This window comes from Chionomys nivalis, chromosome 13, assembly GCF_950005125.1.
Source record: "Chionomys nivalis chromosome 13, mChiNiv1.1, whole genome shotgun sequence".
NCBI lineage: Eukaryota > Metazoa > Chordata > Mammalia > Rodentia > Cricetidae > Chionomys > Chionomys nivalis.
This window is the reverse complement of record NC_080098.1, coordinates 50,573,589-50,591,650: the sequence shown is the minus strand read 5'-3', so window position 1 is coordinate 50,591,650 and position 18,062 is coordinate 50,573,589. Positions and strand designations below refer to the sequence as shown.

General features: G+C 44.2%; 1 protein-coding gene across 1 annotated transcript; it reads left to right on the top strand.

Annotated features, from left to right (window-relative positions):
• The first annotated feature begins 8,239 nt into the window (after positions 1 to 8,239).
• On the top strand, positions 8,240 to 16,449 carry Serpinb1 (serpin family B member 1). The gene is made up of 7 exons (XM_057787847.1): positions 8,240 to 8,358; positions 9,376 to 9,551; positions 11,116 to 11,253; positions 12,121 to 12,238; positions 13,791 to 13,933; positions 14,118 to 14,285; positions 15,944 to 16,449. Exons 2-7 carry the CDS (start codon positions 9,384 to 9,386, stop codon positions 16,346 to 16,348), a joined length of 1,140 nt encoding a protein of 379 aa, XP_057643830.1. The 5' UTR covers positions 8,240 to 8,358; positions 9,376 to 9,383; the 3' UTR covers positions 16,349 to 16,449.
• The last annotated feature ends 1,613 nt before the right edge of the window (positions 16,450 to 18,062 follow it).

The window sequence follows — 18,062 nt, the reverse complement described above, 5'->3', positions numbered from 1 at the left end:
TTCTGGAATCATTTCATGGTGGAAGATGGGAGGATACAGAAACAAGAGATCAGAATTAATCATTTGTGAGGGCAGAGTCCTCATGACCTACCAGCTCTCTTCAGGACCCAATACTGTTGGATTGGGGACCAACTTCCCATCCCATGCCATCAGGGTGTCTACCCAAACCATAGCAACTTCACTATTGAAGATTTCACAATACTGTGTGCTGTAATGAGTATACTGGGCAAGGCTGTGGAACCATGACCCGCCTCAGAGAGAGTTGACATGCTGGCTTGCTATCCTAGCCCAGGGCATTTGAAATTCCCTGTTCAAAGTGTATCTGTCAGGTATAGTAGCTAACCCAGAGGATGGGTAGGAACTTTGACATCCCCAAATGTCAATCTGTCTCTTGAGTGATTCATTTCTCTGAGCAAGTGACCAGTCTGTCCCTGCTGATATGGAGCCATGGCTTACTATCTTCATACAGAAACCTTAAGTACTGCTGGAGTTTCCAGCATGATGGGATTTTCTCTAGTTTTTCATTATCAAGGCCTCTGGCCATATCTGGGTATTTGTTAATGGAGGTGAATCATCACATACCAACAGGGAGTTTCTAGGCCTGAGGTTGACTGTCCCAAGTAGACTAAGTTCAAAACTTGAGAAAAATGATTGAGGTTCCTTTTTGTAAGGATCAAAGCAGAAGAACTTTGTCTTATGCTGATTAAAAGAGGATTTCCTAGGACGTCTGCTTGTGATCTTTCTCTTTCACTTCTTTATTTTTTTTAAATGGAAAGTCAGAAAGCACCTTAGATTCAGTTTGGTAATGTGAATTTTAACATGAAGGACTCCATTTTGAATTTTAGTCTGGTATGTTGGGCCTAGTTAAGGAACTTAGTCCAAACGAATGGCCACTTGAAATGCATGCTTGACAAGAGCTAATGGTTTAGCGAACACACCACAAGCCCAGAGAGTCCACAGAATCTCTGCATCTCCCTCCCAGATCTTTGCCCAGTGCATCCTCCTCCACCCATAATAAAATTGACTCTAAGTATACAGCATTTCTAAGTTCTCTTGGTCAAACAAGAAGTAATTTTGGCCTAAAGTAGAAATCCAGAGGCCAGAGAAGAAGCACTGAGCAGAGACCAAGAATAAAAGGAGTTAGTTGTGCAAGCAGAGGCAGAAGCAGGCAAAACAAAAAATCCCAATGCTCTTAACTTGAGACAGTTGAAAGAAAGTTCAGGGACAAGAAAGGAGGAAAATCTCAACTGGATTTTCCATGTTTATTTTCCAGGCATTATTTAGTTGTGAAATTCTAGCTGCCTGAGTGAGCAGAAACAGCTGGCTGGAAAGGAAAAAGCCATGTGACTGTCAGGCATCTGGGCTTCCCAGAAGTCAGCCATGTTTGTTGGCTAGCGGTGCATGGCTGCCACCTGGAGGGAGAACTTGTGCAGTGCAGCCGCAGGAGTAATGTGTGTTCCGGTCTGTAGAAGAAACCCTAAGAGGTTGGTCTTCCTGTTCTTGAGGCTTCGGTTACTCTGGCCACCTGGTTTACTCACAGAGACTTTTCTAGGATTGCCTTGTTACCTACAACTGCAGTCCAGGACCCAAAATTGCTCAGTGTCACCCAGCATCCTCATACCACTATAGAAAGAAAAAAAAAAAACCTTGATCAGTCTGGTGATTTTGAGTTATTGTAACCAGTTAAAAATAAGTTATTAGAAACAAGTCTAAAAGACCTGGCTTGTAGCTCAGTGACAGTTCATGGATGAGACCCTGGCTACCATGTCCAGTACCACAAAACAAACAAGGAAAAGAAAAAAAAAGAGAATTCAATACTTATTTGAGCAAATTTTAAGTTAATGTTCATATTTCTCTTTAACATATGAATATAGACTATGACATACAAAATTCGCTTTTAAGTTTAAATGTTTCACATTACTCAAAGTGCTTATGGATTATTGTGAACTGTGTTTAGACTTTGAGGTATTTTGCCTAAAATAAAATATATTAGGGGACAGCGAGATGGCTCAGTGGGTAAAAGTGCCTGTCACCAAGGCTGGCGACCTGGGTTCGATCCCCTGGACCCATATGGTGGAAGGAGAGATTCTATTTCTGTGAGGTCTCTGGCCTCCCTTTGTTCACTGCACGTGGTGAACACGCTGGGGCTGCCCACTTACCTGCACACCCACACACAATTTGTTAAAACATAATAAAATTAAAAATTGTTATCCAGAGAGTAAAGTCATGGAAATAATTTGCCTTTTCAGTCACGTTCCTATGGTACGTATGTACAATGCTGTTTACTTAGCTGTAAAGAAGAATAAAATTCTGTCTTTTGCAGAACAGTGAATGGAACTGCAGATCAACATGTTAAGAGAAACAAACCAGTCTCTGAAAGACAAATACAGCATCTTCCTTCAGTGTGGAACCAAGATTATTTTTAAGACATAAAAGTAGAGTGGTTATTGGGATGGAAGATCCATGTTCCCACCAAGGGGGCCAAGGAAAGCAGGGATCAATCTGAGCAAAGTATGGAGATATATACGTATGAAAATGTAATAATGAAAACCATTATTTTGCATTCTATTGGCTAAGTTTAAAAGCTTTAAAAAGGGAGAATCATGTTTCACCATTTAGTAAAACTCTATTGCTAGACTCATAATTCCTTATCAATGGAAAGTGTCCCAAGTCTCCTTAGGATAGTTTTTAAACTGAATAGGAGGAGACCAAACTAATTCAAAATGCTTCAAAGAGCAAAAGAAAGGCTTTCAAGGTGTCTGTGAGAACCCAGAATAACGGGTTGTCAGCCCATAGGAAGAGCAGGGCAGGGCTAAGGGCAAATCACCTATACTCAGAGCTGGGCGGCAACAGCTGAGCACAGCAGTCTCCCTTCCCATGATGTCAGTCACCCATGGCAAACCATGCTCCAAAAACACAAAACGGCGAAGTCCAGAAACCCCATAGGGAATACACTCTGTGCTGCTTTGAGTATCGGGATGGAAGTTTACACCATCTCATTCCCTTCCCCAGGGTGCATCTTTTCCTGGTCTAGGGTCACCATGCTGTGGACATTACTCATATGTCGGCTGTTTGCTCACCAACTTGGTTACCAGGTCCACTACCATGATCATTTGGTGTTTGTAGTTTGGGACATCCTCTGGGAGAGAGGGGATGTCAGAATTTATCCTTCTGAAGTAAGAGGAAAGCACTGCAGTTGAAGGCAGGGGACACAGCGGAAACTTCCAGAGAATTGGGATTTTTCTGTGCTACTGGAGAACAGGATAGGCCAGGAAGACTGGCAGGGTGGGGCACATGGCAACACCCACACATTTCTCCCAGATGGCAGGGCTATAGATGAAGTTGTCTTGTTGTGAAGACCTCCAGCAGGCTCAGTGTCGGGGAAGCTTCTCACAGTCGCTTTACATGGGAGAAAAGGCGGGATAGGATGGAAGCTGTGTTCCCACATGGCATAGAAAACGTACTTTGTTCAGAAATCATCCCCTCAAAATTCCTATGCTGATATTCCTAAGTGTGATATTCCTAAGAGTTGGGGTTCTTGGGGACCCGTGCAGTGGTGGAGGGAGTCCTCACATGTGGGACCAGGGCCCTTTTAGAGGGTGTTTCCCGGTTTCTGTTTTGTCAGTGTGATATAAGAGGAGTCAATTGAGGAAAGGGAATTTGATTGAGAAAATACCCTACCCCATCAGATTGGCCTGTGGGCAATCCTGTGGAGTTATTTTCTTGATTAGTAATTGATGTGGGTGAACCCCTCTCAGGAGCACTCAGCAAGCAGGCACCATCTCGGAAGCAGAAAGAAGCCTTCACCAAACACAGAGCATCCCAGCACCTCAAGCTTTCAGCCTCTAAAAGTGAGGGAAACAATTTTTAATTGATTTATTTTTAATTAATTTTTACATTTTTTAAAAAATAAATTTATTATTAATTTATTTTTAATTTTTTTCACATCATGTATGTATCTTGATCTCATTCATTTCCATCCCTTTGCACCCTCCCAAGAAAACAAAATTTAAGAGCAAAAAAGGGAAGAAAATAAAATGAGAAAATAAAAAAAAGGAATGAATTATAAATTTTGTCATGGAAGCTGCAGTGCAACCCAACAAGTAACACTTTATTTCCCTTTGTCCATACATCTCTCCTTGCAAGTGTTCATTACAAAGAGGCATTGGTCTGGTTCGAGACCCCTGTTCTCCACCACAAGATCGATGCTGGGCCCTCACTAGGACCCTTCCTGGACATCCCCATGCTGCCCTGCGTTGTGGAGATCCTGCTGCTTTTGATCTGTGGGTCAGTTCGCTTCATGCAGATCATAGATGGGGTGGAAGTTGGGGCAGGCCAAGTCATAACCCTGGGTCCAGATGGGAAATGTGGACAGTAGTTCTCCCTTGGTCAGTTTTGGGGCTGGCTCTCCCACACCTGTGCTAATACGATTGGTTCTGTTGTGCTGCCCTAAAGAGGGGCAGAGCCTTAGAGGAACTTTTTTTTTTTTTTTAAAAAAAAAAACAAACTACTCCATTTCACTATTTAATTACAATACCACAAACTAAGATATTAGTATTATGTTTGTACTGTGGCTACAGTAACCTCCCCCAAACATGGCAATGGCTTTGGCCAGACTGGAAGAGTTTGAGGTACACAACATAGGGCCTCTAGATTTCTACTGATGGAACATTACGGATGACAATGGCGGCAGCTCAGAAGTGGGGAGCTGCAGGGAGGACCCAGCCCTTCTGAGAGATGTCTTAAATGTCTCTGATGCAAATGTTGGCAGAAGCGTGGACGGTAATGACAATTCTGAGTGCATCCGAGACGGAAATGAGGAACACAGTATGGGGAACCCAAGGAAAGACTGGCCTCTCAAAGTGACAGTGAACTTGGCAGAATTATTCTCGTGCCCTGATATTCTGTGGGCGAAAGTCTGCAAAAGCAGCGAGCTAGGATATTTGGTGGAGATGGAAACAACACAAAACATCTGAGGAAATTGTTAGGAGTATTTGATTGCTTAATGTACAATAAAAGAAGGCAACAAGCTAAAGACAGAATTTACGATCAAAAGAGAAGCCAGGTGTGTTGGCACATAAGCAAGACCGTCACCCCAGCTACTTGAGAGGCTGAGACAGGAGGATGACCACTTAGAGGCCAGTTTGAGCAACTTAGCACTTTCCTCAGGATAAAACCAGGTGCGCTATGGAACTTGGGATACCTCAGCTGCACCCACATTCCTATGTGGCCCTCCTTGGTTCTACTGTCCTTCAAGGTGTCCGGCCAGCCGACTGTGAGGTGGGGTCAGTGTGACACGTTCTTCTGGATTTCAAGGGATGCCTTCAAGAGGCAGGTCCTGGGCAGAGAGTGGCGGCAGAAGTGAAGCCACCACAGAGTAATGTCTACTGGAGCCAGGAGTTGTGCCACTGTAGAGTCCCCACAAGGAAGAGGTTTCCCAGAGCTAGAGGCGGGGCCTCTTCCAGGTTTCGGAAAGAATGAGCATTGTAACTTACAACTGCAACCTCAGAAAGCCAGAAAACGCTTGACTCCGGTCCGTAAAAGCTGCTGCGTGCGCGCCACCTAGTGGTCAAGGGGGTGGGCTCCTCCAGAGCCCTAGACACCTAAGTACCCTGCCCTGAATGCCTGAAGGATGGAACCAAGGAGTTCTTATGTGGTTATTCTTAAGTCTCATAGTTCTTGTAACTCTGGGCTTTGGACGTTTGTGTAGACTTCCACTTCTTTCTCACTGTCACTGACTTTTAAAAAGGGAATGTCTGTCTTAAGCTGGTCTTACCTTAGTTCGAAAGAAATTAGCTTGTTTGATTTCAAAGGCTCATTAAAAGTAATATTTGAATCTCATATCTTATTTTGGTAACACTAGAATTAAATTGGGAGACTTGGAATGAATGTATTTTGTATGTGAAAAGGACGGGGTCCATTTATGTTGCTATAATAAAACATCTGAGGCTGGATAGCTCTGAATTCTCAAGGTTCAAGACTGGGCATCTGACAGTAGCCTTCTTCTGGGCAAAATCCCAAGGAGATGTACGGCATCACAGGATAAGAGCCCAAGATTCCAGAGCTGTGGAACTAATTCCTAAGGGACAGCAGCAGCCTGGAAAATTCACAAGCACTGGACTCATATAGCACGTAAGAGCTGAGGCGTGGGCGCCACCTAGTGGTCATGAGAATAGTAGCTAGTATTTAATGAGGGAATCACCCTGACAACCTTGATGTAATTTTTTTAAATTAGATTTTTAAAAAATATCAATCCAAGTTCCCACTCCCTCCCCTCCTCCCATTCCCTCCACACACCCTCCAGCCCCACCCCCACCCAATCCTCAGAGAGGGTAAGGCACATTGCTTTGGGGAAGATCCAAGGCCCTCCCTACTATATCTAGGCTGAGCAAGGAGGTATCTATCCAAAGAGAATAGGTTCCCAAAAAGTCAGTACCAGGTGTCATTGACAGTGGCCCCTCAATCTGTCCCAGCCATGCAACTGTCAACCACATTCAGAGGAACTAGTTTGGTCCTATGCTTGTTCCTTCCCAGTCCGGCTGAAGTTGGTGAGCTCCCATTAGCTCAGGTAAACTGTTTCAGTGGGTGTACCCATCATGGTCTTGACCTCTTTGCTCATATTCTCACTCCTCCCACTCTTCAAATGGAGTTTGGGAGCTCAGTTCAGTGCTCCAATCCAGGTCTCTGCCTCTATTTCTATCAGTTGCTGGATGAAGGTTCTATGGTGATATTTAAGATATTCATCAGTCTGACTACAGGCCCCATCTCCTCAATTGCTTAGGGTCTTAGCTGGGGTCATCCTTGTGGATTCCTGGGAATGTCTCTAGAGCCAGGTTTCTGCTAACCCAATAATGACTCCCTCAAGCAAGATATCTCTTTCCTTGCTCTCATCTCTGTCCTTCCTCCAACTTGACTATCCCATTCGGTCAAGTTCTCCTCAACCCTCCTGCCTACCGTCCTGCAACCTCTATGGAACTATGAAACACAGCTTGCTCTAATACTGAGGGGACTTAAGAGCTATTAGCCACACCCCGCCTAAGAGCTAAGAGCTTGGTACAATACTGAGGGTACCAAGAGTGTGCTACAACAGACGGGCATGGTTTAGCATGCTCGGGCACCTATATAGAGGTCAGAGGACAACTTTCTGGAGTCAGCTTTTTTTCTACATCGTAGGTTCTAAGCTTCAAACTTGGGTCATCAGGCTTAGTGGCAAACACCTTGACCCACTGAACCATCTCACCATCTTCAGGAGATACCACATTGAAAGCAGACAGCAAACCTGCTGGCAACCTGACCAACTTGGGACTCCCTAGCTTGCAGAGCTGTCAGACAAATTTTTGTGGTTTTATAATCTTCCAGTCTTGGGTATTTCAATCTGCAACACAATTGGGTTAAAAAAAGACAGGCACAACAGAATTTTGTGGTTTACTGGAAATGGTATATTAAAGATTGGGTCCAGATGAAATACCAAGGGATCAGCTGACTCTACAAGCTAACTTATTAGCAGGGACCGAGTGACCTATACTGTCTGGCTCCTTCTGTGGCTTAAGGTCCAGGACTCAGGGGTGTGCCCACTGATGACTCTGTAAAACTGTAATCACATGGGTGCACTGGGCATGGCTGCCATCCGGTCACTTTGTGGCACTCTTCTGACCTAGATTGGGCATAAACAATCTACACAACAGGCCCTGCATAGTTAGTTAGGACCATGCAGACCACCCCTGCCACCACATCAGGCTATGTCTTTACTGTCTCCACTGCCATTGCCAACAGCCTAGACACCTAGTCAGTGTGGCGACTGAATGAATGACCCCTGTGTGCAGACAAGGACAACTGAACAACAACTAAAACCAACAACTGAACCAACAGCAACTGAAAGGTTCTGTTGGCATTACAAGTCCAGACACTAGCCTTGGGACCCGAAAGGCAGAGCAGTCAAGGATGTTGCTCGGAACTAGCTACCTTATCCAAGAGGATCTTTCCCCACAAACACACAAATGATCCCTAGAGTTTTCCCACTGTTTCAGTGGAACTCAACAGGGAATCCTTTCGCCTGTGAGAGGTGACATTTATCCTTTCGGCTGTTCACAGCTCAGGAAGAAATAATCTATTAGGTCTCTGCTTAGAGAAACAGAGAAAGACCTAGAACTGAGAAAAGTACGAGTCCCTGCCAGTCGCTCAAACTTCCGCTTTCCTTTTGCTGTCCAGCAAACTCAGTTGTAAGCAATCACCAAGGAAGGAACCTCCCCACCCAGGCTGGGCCTGCCAGGTCGACACTCCCCTTCCGCATACTATAAGGGCTGCAGCTGGCCCTGGGCACTTCCTAGAACTGCAGCAACTGGTACTGCTACGCTACAGGTAAGGCTGGCGGGTGGCATCATAGGGAGGTGATTGGCAGGAGGACGCCAGACTTCGTGCTCCCTGCGCAGAACGCTCACCCAAGCTGATCGGGGAATGCTTCCTAGATCCCCAGCGCCACCTCACGCCTCCGGACTAGAGGGAGGACGATCTCAGTCAGAATTTTCTCATTCCCAGCCCCCCCCCCCCCCCCCCCCCCCGCCCCAGCTCCCTTTTTAGACCTTAAGCTAAGGGACAGTGCCCAACAGCCGCGCCGGGTCAATCCTGTCTGTAGGGAGGCTCGGAGGGGAGCGAGTGAGATCCTAGATCCTCAATAATAAGAACTGGATTTGGACCTGGTTGCTAAGTAGCCACGGCGTCCGTGATTGGCCCGTACTTGAACAAACAAGCTTTGAGTGGAGAGACCCAGGTTAGCAGCAGATGGACCCCCAAGCAGCACTTACGCACTGTAGGCATCAGATGTTTGCAAAAGGGACTCCAGAGAGTCCTCTACCCTGTCGCCTACCGTCTGACTCTGGGAGAGAGGGTTTCTCAGACTTACTTATCCCAGTCCAACCGAGATTGCAGACTGGAACTCAGGCATGGAGACTTGAATCCCTAAAATGATAACATTGTCATCTTTATCAGAATCTGCTTGTATGCAGAGTAAGTCGATGTGGTTTTCTAGATTCATTGCCCAGATGAACAAGGACTTGACTAACACAGGAAGAGAGAGCTCCAGACAGAAGGCTATGTAATGGGAGGTGCTGTGCCAAGCTCACTGTCTGGAAGGTTAGAGTCATAAGACACCCTGGGCTCCAGGTCTGTGTCACAGCCGAAGTCTAGCCCCCATTTTGTGTGCCTGGGAGAGTATTCTTGTCCTCTTGAGAAAGATAAGACTGGACAGGTTGGGACTGGGCGGGATGGGGAGCCTGGGAGATCCTAAATTGCAGGGTCTTAGGGGTGGTTGGCAAAGTTAAGGGAGATGATCTTGCTGGTGCAGTAGCTGGGAATGCTGATCTCGGCTCTGTGTTGCAGCCTTCACCATGGAGCAGTTGAGCACAGCCAACACCCTCTTTGCCTTGGAGCTGTTCCGCACCCTGACGGAAAACAACTCCACGGGGAACATCTTCATCTCACCCTTCAGCATTTCCTCTGCCTTGGCCATGGTCTTTCTGGGGACCAAAGGCGACACTGCAGCCCAGCTCTCTAAGGTGAGCAGAAACAAAGCTGACCAGCTCTCTCTCTCTCACTCCCTGCGAACAGCCGTGCCTCTGAGTTCTCCTGGTGTTTTCTAAACCATGTCGAACTGGGTTCAGTAGCTGCTCAGGGTGCAGTCAGACTTTCTGAAAAGCCCCTCCAAGAACAAGATCAGTTGTTCATTCTCTATCAGCTTTAATTACACATAGAGCGCTCTTTCTGTTCAGTTGGTGGCATAGCATGAACAAAGACAACATTATGTGCAGGCTTGGTGCTCCTATTCCCAGGAGTGAATCTGACAGCTTTCCCGTAAGCCCCCCACCTTCTCAGAGCAGGCTTCGTCCCATCTTCATTTTGCGTATTGCTCATTTATTATGCCTGTAATACAGTATAACCTGCAAGCGTGAGAGATATGGGAACATGCTCCATAAGGCAGGGTGGTGGTGGTGCCTGTTTGCAGAGACAAGGTAAAAAATAGCCAGCCACCTGTCTGTGTTCCCAGGGTTAACCCTGTGCCTCTCTCCAGCTTCCTTTGACTGGCAGTGGTTCTGTGGGAGGATTGGAGAGTCCTTGTGGACTGGCGAAAGGGATCAACACTCCCCTACCATACACACACACACACACACACACACACACACGACAGCAGGTCACCTTTGTCTCCCTTCCCGAAGCTTCCCAGTCTTCCTTAATGTGTGTTGAGGGCATTTCTGCTCTTGCTGTTAACTCTGAGAGGGAATTCTACCACCTTTGGAAGCCTAGACAGGGATGGGGAAGGGGTTTCCTAATTAAACCTGCCTGGTTACTCTGCACTTGAGGCCAGGTGCCTCTCACAAGATGCATCCACTTCAATGTTGCAGGCTTTACAGGGCTGACAACTTCAGGAACAAATAGTCTCAAGGCTTCTTCTTCCACATTTCATTCCAGTAGATGCATCCTTGTAGCAAGCACTGTATACCTCAGTGAGTAGCATGAACTGTGGACCCTGTGTGCCTTTTGTCCTTTGTGTCATAGAGTGAGTAACCAGCCCAGGCCTCATAAAACCATAAAAGGCCCATTGATTGGCTCCTAATAGATGAGGAATTACACTCTCGCCAGAATAAACTTAAGGAAGTTATTTTTCAAGGGAATGAGTTGTGGACTCTAATAAGATAACAAAAGAAAAAGGCCCCAGTCAGCCTTACATTTTGGGTCTCACTATTTCTGAGATTTTTTTTTTTTTTAGCAGAATTGTATATGCCCCATAATATATACAAGATCATACCATTTAATCTTTTGGGGGGAAAATCAGATATAAATATTTAGTGCGTTAAGCATTCACATTTGTGAAACTATTAAAAATTATTTAGAAGCCAAGTTTAATGTAATTATTAGGCCTCACTGAGCCATATATTTCTGGTTCTGTTTTGTTTGCTTTCCAGATGACATATTAATAAAACAATAGAAAGAAAAACACTAGGTTGGAACTAATCGCCATTAAGAAAAATAATAATTTGATGGAAGCAGACACCAAGGAATCATTTTATAACTTCAAAATCAGTGGTTGTATAAAGAAGTTTGTTTGTTTGTTTTTTACTTTAGGCCTTTCATTTCGATGCCGTTGAGGACGTTCATTCGGGATTTCAAAGCCTGAACGCTGAAGTGAGCAAGCGCGGGGCTTCCCACACTCTGAAACTTGCTAACAGACTGTATGGAGAGAAAACCTACGATTTCCTTCCCGTAAGTACAGAGCACTTCACGTTCTGAAACTGCCTAAAGGGGTACGGACTTTTCCCATCACAGCCATGTTGCAGGTCATTCATAAAAACAACAGTGAATGCAGGTGGAGTTTGCATCTCACGGTCTTTCTAACAGAAAGTTCCTTCCTCGATGCTTTATTAAAACAAGGGCAGTATTGAAGTGACTCAGTGGGTAAGAGAGCTTCCCGTGCAAGCATGCCAACCTGAGTTTTGATCCCGGTACCATAAGAGATGCCAGACATAGCCTCATACTCCCCTGCCATCCCAGAACTGTGGGGAATGAAAGTAGGTGGATCATGGGCTTGGGACCACCACCTTAGCCAGGCTCAGGAAGAGACCTTATTTCAAAGGAATACGGCAGAGCGTAAGACCAGGACACCTGATAACTTCTCTTGCCTCCACAAATGTACAGGAAATCATGCCCATATACACTCATGTACACACGCATACACTCCACAGATGCACAGGTATGCACACCATACACACACATGTACACACACCACACACACATGCATACACACACAAAGCAAAAGCAGATCTGAAAAGCCACTAGAAGTATAATCAACATTTGCTGGCTTATGAAGCATTGATATAAGATTCAAAAAGAATTAGTAACCTTTGTATTAACATCAGAAATGTTAAATAAAGAGCTACATTTACCGCTACTCCACCATAACCTTAAAAAATGGTTAGGACAGTAAATTTAGTGTTATGCATTATTCAACACAACAAAAAAGTACAAAGGTTAGATTTTAATGAAACTTTTTAAACTTTGTTCTTTTCAGGATTTTAGAAAACTTCTTTAGGGAATAGAAGTTATTCATAGCCCTTTCTTTTTAAAAAATAGGAGTTCTTGGCTTCAACTCAGAAAATGTATGGTGCTGACCTGGCCCCGGTGGATTTTCAGCATGCCTCTGACGATGCAAGGAAGGCCATAAACAAGTGGGTCAAAGATCAAACCGAAGGTAAGAGACTGAGCTGTGCTGGCTCTGTTAGTCAGCTTCCTCTTGCTGTCGCTCATACCTGTCACGATCAGCTACAGAGAAAAAAGACTGATTTGGACTCACAGTTTGGGTGGTTTCCGTCTATAACCAATTGACCCTATTGATTTGGTCCTATGAAAATACAGTGCCTTGGGGAGCTGTACAACATGGCAGAGGAGGCCCGTTCACCTCACTGGTGACTAAAAAGGAAGAAGGAGAGACCAGTGTCTTACCATTATTTTCAATAGCAGCATCCCTCCCCCAGAATGGGTTTGATGATGAAGGCCTACAATCCTAGCACTTGGAAGGCTGAGGCAAGAGGATTGCTTTGAGTACATACGGCAAGACCCTCTCTCAAAATAAAAAACAAAAAGAAAATGCATTCCCCAGTGACCTAAAGACCCCTAACTAGGTCCCACATCTTAAAGGTTCTGCTGCCTTTCAATGCTGTATGGATCAGGGACCAAACCTTTAAGACAAGGGCATTTGGGGAGCCATAATTTCTGAACCATAGCAGAGCCATTGTGCACAGATTCTTACTCCCTCTTCCACTCTCTCACTTGCATCTCCTTCTTTCTCCCTCCCTCAACTTCCCAACTCCTGACTTATGGGCACTGGTGTGCTCCCTAGTATAAGAGAGAACTTCAGATGTTAGAAATTTATCAGTGGAGAGGTTTAATGGAAGCAGTTGAGTACCTATGGGTTTCCCCAAACTACAATGTAAAATCAACATTGAAATGCAGAATAAAATTAACTAAAATGCCTCTCCCAAAGTGTTTCATGCTTGTATTGAAAGAAATGGGTTGTGAAACCTCATGGAACATATGAAATCAGTATTTAGAAACTATTGAATTTGTAATAGTTTCAGCCAGCATCTTGTCCTACAGTAACTCCAGGTAGTGAGTCGGGAATGACTCACTCTCTGGGCCCAATTCAGCTTGGTAATGGATCTCTCTTCAATCTTGCTACTGTGAGTCAGCACCCAGCGTGCCAGGCTGTGGGGAGAATGGCTTCTGTTTCAATAGACTTACCCACTGGCTAAGTCTCCTTTCTTAGAGATTTGTTAAAAAATCCTTTCCATGAGAAAGGCTTCTACTTAGCAGATTTGAAGACATCATTTGTCAGCGACTACAAACATTTCCACTCCTTAGTGGAATTCCTTATTTTGTTTGTTTTCTGTAAAGAAGCAATCATTCACAAAATAAGGGTTATTGTCTCCACCCAGGAAAGAAGAATGTTCTGATGGTAAACCTTTGAAGACATTTGACTTATTTTAGTGATTTTATTTTTCTGGTTCAAGGGATGGAACCTTAGGACATGCTTAGACACAAAGCTCTCTCAGTGAGAATTGTGGGTCTTACAAATTGGCTTATTTCAAATAAAAATGGGACAAATTCCTAACTTAACACCGAGTTAAAGTAAAATCAAGTGCGAATTCTCTGTCTGAATCACATTTTCGAGCTAATAGATTATCGGTTCCAGTTTGCAATTCCAACGCGGAGCTTTAAAAAAAAAGCTGACTTTATCTTTTCAGGGAAAATTCCAGAACTGTTAGCTGCAGGTGTGGTTGACAGTATGACCAAACTTGTGCTGGTGAATGCCATCTACTTCAAGGGAATGTGGAAGGATAAATTCAGGAAGCAGGACACGACCGATGCTCCATTCCGACTGAATAAGGTCAGGTGACATTATCATCCTGGGCCGTTCTTGTTTGTATGTGTGTGAGTACCAGGGCTATACCACTGGGCCTCCCCACTAAGCCAGGCTGTTCCATTGAGAACTCCTCCCCCAGGCCCCAAATCCCTCTCTTTGAAAGACAAGAGGGAATAATTGGGGTGATTTTCTTTTGGTAACCATCCAGAAAGACACAAAAACAGTGAAGATGATGTATCAAAAGAAGAAACTTCCACTCGGGTACATTCAGGATCTGAAGTGCAAGGTACTGGAGCTGCCATACCAGGGGGAAGAACTTAGCATGGTCATTCTGCTGCCTGAAGACATCGAGGATGAGTCCACTGGTCTTAAGAAGGTACCTGCTATCGGCATCACAATTCATGGCTCCTTTCACTGTGCTGTGCTTACACATCCCATACGCTTGCTGTTCATCCATAGACTTTACAGGAAATCCCTTCCAGTTCACCACCGTTTTTGTTAATATAGTCCATCAGAGCTTGCTCCTTCTGAGGCCTCATGTTTATACTGTTATCATCCTCATCACCATCATCATCATTATTATTACTACTTATTATTTGAAGTCCCCAAGTACCTTGTGCTAAGAAAGTGTTCTGTCGCTGAGCCACACTCTCAACCCAGAAGCCTGCAGTTTAAATGTTGAGAATATCTGCGGCTTTCCCTGAGCCATTGTGACAGAGGAACATCTAAGGATTTAAAGGAAAATGGAACAGTGATGAGTGGTCCCTCACAGAAAGTTTCTCGAAGTAACTTGAAAGAAAGCATAGTAAGAAGTGATTTCCATCCTTGGGGATTGGGTGTCTCCTGACAGGGTTAGAAGTAGACACAATTGTGAAGATTACAGTTCTCCCTCAGAAATCCTAGGCCACCGTGTGTCTTAGCTCTTGTTCCTTTCCAGCCTACACTGGCACTCAGGAAGGACCTGGGGTCATGTCTCAAGTACAGAGTAGGTGCTGACTACTGATACTATGAATGTGGTCCTTTTGTCAGTTGCATTTTCTTTCTGATATTTTATTTTATTATAAAATAAGGCTCTAATCTCAAGAAAGAAATTTTTACTATCCATAAGATAAGTGGTTCTGTTCTAGTCCAATAGAGGCACAATAATACTTGATATTTATATGGTCCTTACTCTGTGTCAAACCCTTTAAATACATCGATTTATTCAATAGTCACAACAATGCTACAAAGTTGGTGCCATTAGTATCCTTATTCTATTCTATCTATCTATTCTTTTCCACTCCACTCTCCTCTGTTCTGCTCTACTTGACTCGACTCCACTCCATTCCATGGACAAGGTCTTGCTGTGCAGTCTAGGGTGGCCTTGACCTCACAACCTTTCGTCAGTGGCTCGGCTCACAGATGCTGGGATTGCAGCTGTGTGCCCTATGCAAGCTTCTTTTTTTGTTTTAAATGAACTAAGTCCCATACATTGTGTTCCTTTTCTAATTTTTACCCAGAAGTTATTAGAGACTACTTCAGCTATAGTGGAGTTAACAGATCACTGCAACTTTAGGATGCTTCAGAATAAATAGGAGAAACTTCTAAATTTTCCCTTGTACCATTCAAGCAAGTCCAATAATAAAAAGCTGTGGTGGCTTATCAAAGTGATTCAGTGTGATAGAGGTTTAGAAATCCTGAGTGGATGGAAAAATGGACAGGTGGGTGGACTGAATGAAGAGCAGAAGGGAAGAATCCAATGGATGGGTGGGTGATGGATGGAGAGAAGGATGGGTGGGCAGATGAGCAGGAGGGTGGAAGAATGGCTCACAGACTTGGGGTTCATGTGTTTGTACTTGGACCCTCAAGAACCTAGAAACAGTTCTGCTATATTCCATCAACTGACAGACAAAAATGAAATCCTTTAAGTAGGATCTGTTGGGGCAGAAAGCATGAAGGAAACCGTATGAGCAGCGCTAATTATGAATCCATTCATCTGAATAGTACCTTATCACAGTAACAAATTAACTTCTCCCTGCCTTACATTAATTCTAGATTGAGGAGCAACTGACTTTTGAAAAACTTCATGAGTGGACCAAGCGTGAGAACTTGGAAAACATTGATGTCCATGTCAAATTGCCCAGATTCAAGCTGGAAGAGAGCTACACACTCAACTCCAACCTCGGCCACCTGGGAGTGCAGGATCTCTTTAGCCGTGGCAAGGCTGATCTGTCTGGCATGTCAGGATCCAAAGATCTTTTCATATCAAAAATCATCCACAAGTCCTTCGTGGAAGTTAATGAGGAGGGAACAGAGGCAGCCGCCGCCACAGGAGGCATCGCTACGTTCGCCATGCTGTTGCCTGAGGAAGAATTCACAGTGGATCACCCATTCCTCTTCTTTATTCGGCACAATCCCACAGCTAATGTGCTCTTCCTCGGCAGAGTTTGTTCCCCATAGAAGAGACTTTAGAGGTACAAGGCAGAGATTAGAGTTTTATTCCCTGAGATTTCAATGACAATAATTTCCATTTGCCCTTGCCAATAAAATGTCTATCCAGAAACGTATCTTTAGTTTCCTTTGTATGTTTAATCCTGTTGGCTTTTTATATGCATGACTTTAGGCATGGGTGTCTATTTTGATTTTTAACATAAAAAATAATCCAATGGTTGTTGTTGAGTGCAACAAATTCAGTTTCTCTTCAATAAATCAGGTGCATAATTCTTGACCATAAGGTAACCTATGGCATTGACAAGTGCTCCTGACAGGCATGAGAAGTGTCTTTTCAAAGACACTTGTTTCTCAGTTTAGAATTAGAGTAAGGCAAAAGATAGAGATAAAACCAACGTAATAATGCATTAATTAAATTAATGAATCCCAAATAACAATTACTATCTAATTTCTCTTATACTTTGTGAAATGAAACCATGCTGTTTCTTTTATACCTAGAGTTTTGGAAGCCACAATCAAAGGCATTCTTGGTTGTTGAAGGGAGGGTTAAAGACAGACACACTATGGGAACAAAGACCACCAAAGGACCCCCTCCTTACGAAGACACATTTGTCTCCTATGATTCCATGCTGTAGGAATTGATAATGACCTTATCAATCAGCTTTTCTGTGTTTTTGACAGGCTGCTACAGTGATAGGATGGCTTTGTATAGTGGCGAAGGAAGCTGAACTGGGGACTCTTGGATTGCTATGACCCTTCGTCGGATGCACTCCTTTGGATGGAGCTTGAGATTCTACATTTTGTTCTTCCATAAGACTCTTGATTCATTAGCCTCAGCAAGACAGGTGGTGCCCATCCTCTTTTCTCTCCCCGGTCTCAGGCAAGCCAAGGCTACATTCACAAGTGCAATTAGTGATTGAGGACAATTGGTAGTGATGACTCCATAGGTTAGAACCCAAACTGTAGCAAATTACCAGGAAACTTTTTTCTTCTCCTGCTGTTGGATAATGCTTTTGTACACTGTAATGATTTGCCATTCATATTGGTTTAATAAAATGCTGATTGGCTAGTAGCCAGGCAGGAAGTATAGGCAGGGCAACCAGACTAAGAGAATTCTGAGAAGAGGAAAGGGAGAGAGAGAGAGAGACAGTCACCAGCGAGATGCAGAGGAAGCAAGATGAGAATGCATTACTGAGAAAAGGTACCAGGCCATGTGTGGCTACACATATACAAGAATTATGGGTGAATTTAAGTGGTAAGAGCTAGTTAGGAATAATTCTGAGCATTAGACCAAACATTTTATAATTAATATAGGCCTCTGTGTATTTATTTGGGACCAAATGGTTGCAGGACTGGGTGGGTCAGAAACTTTCATCTACATTCTCCCCACTCCCCCAATCAAATATTACCACCTACATACTCCAGGTTCTCCTAGATATAGGAGAAAAGAAAAGCAGTGCACACTGCCTCTGGCTCTTATTTTGGGCTGTTCCTTTAGTTTGGATCTGGAATGTTCCCCCAAAGACCATGTATTAATAGCTTTCTCCTCAATGTAGTGTTCCTGGGAGATGGTGAAACCTTAAGAGGTGGGATCCTCAGGGAAAGTCTTCAAATCATTGTGGGCAGTGTATCTGGAGGGGATTACAGCCCCAGTCTCCTCTTTCATCTACTCTGTCTCCATGTGAGCATTTTGGGCTTACTGCCTGCTCCAAGTCATTCTCAT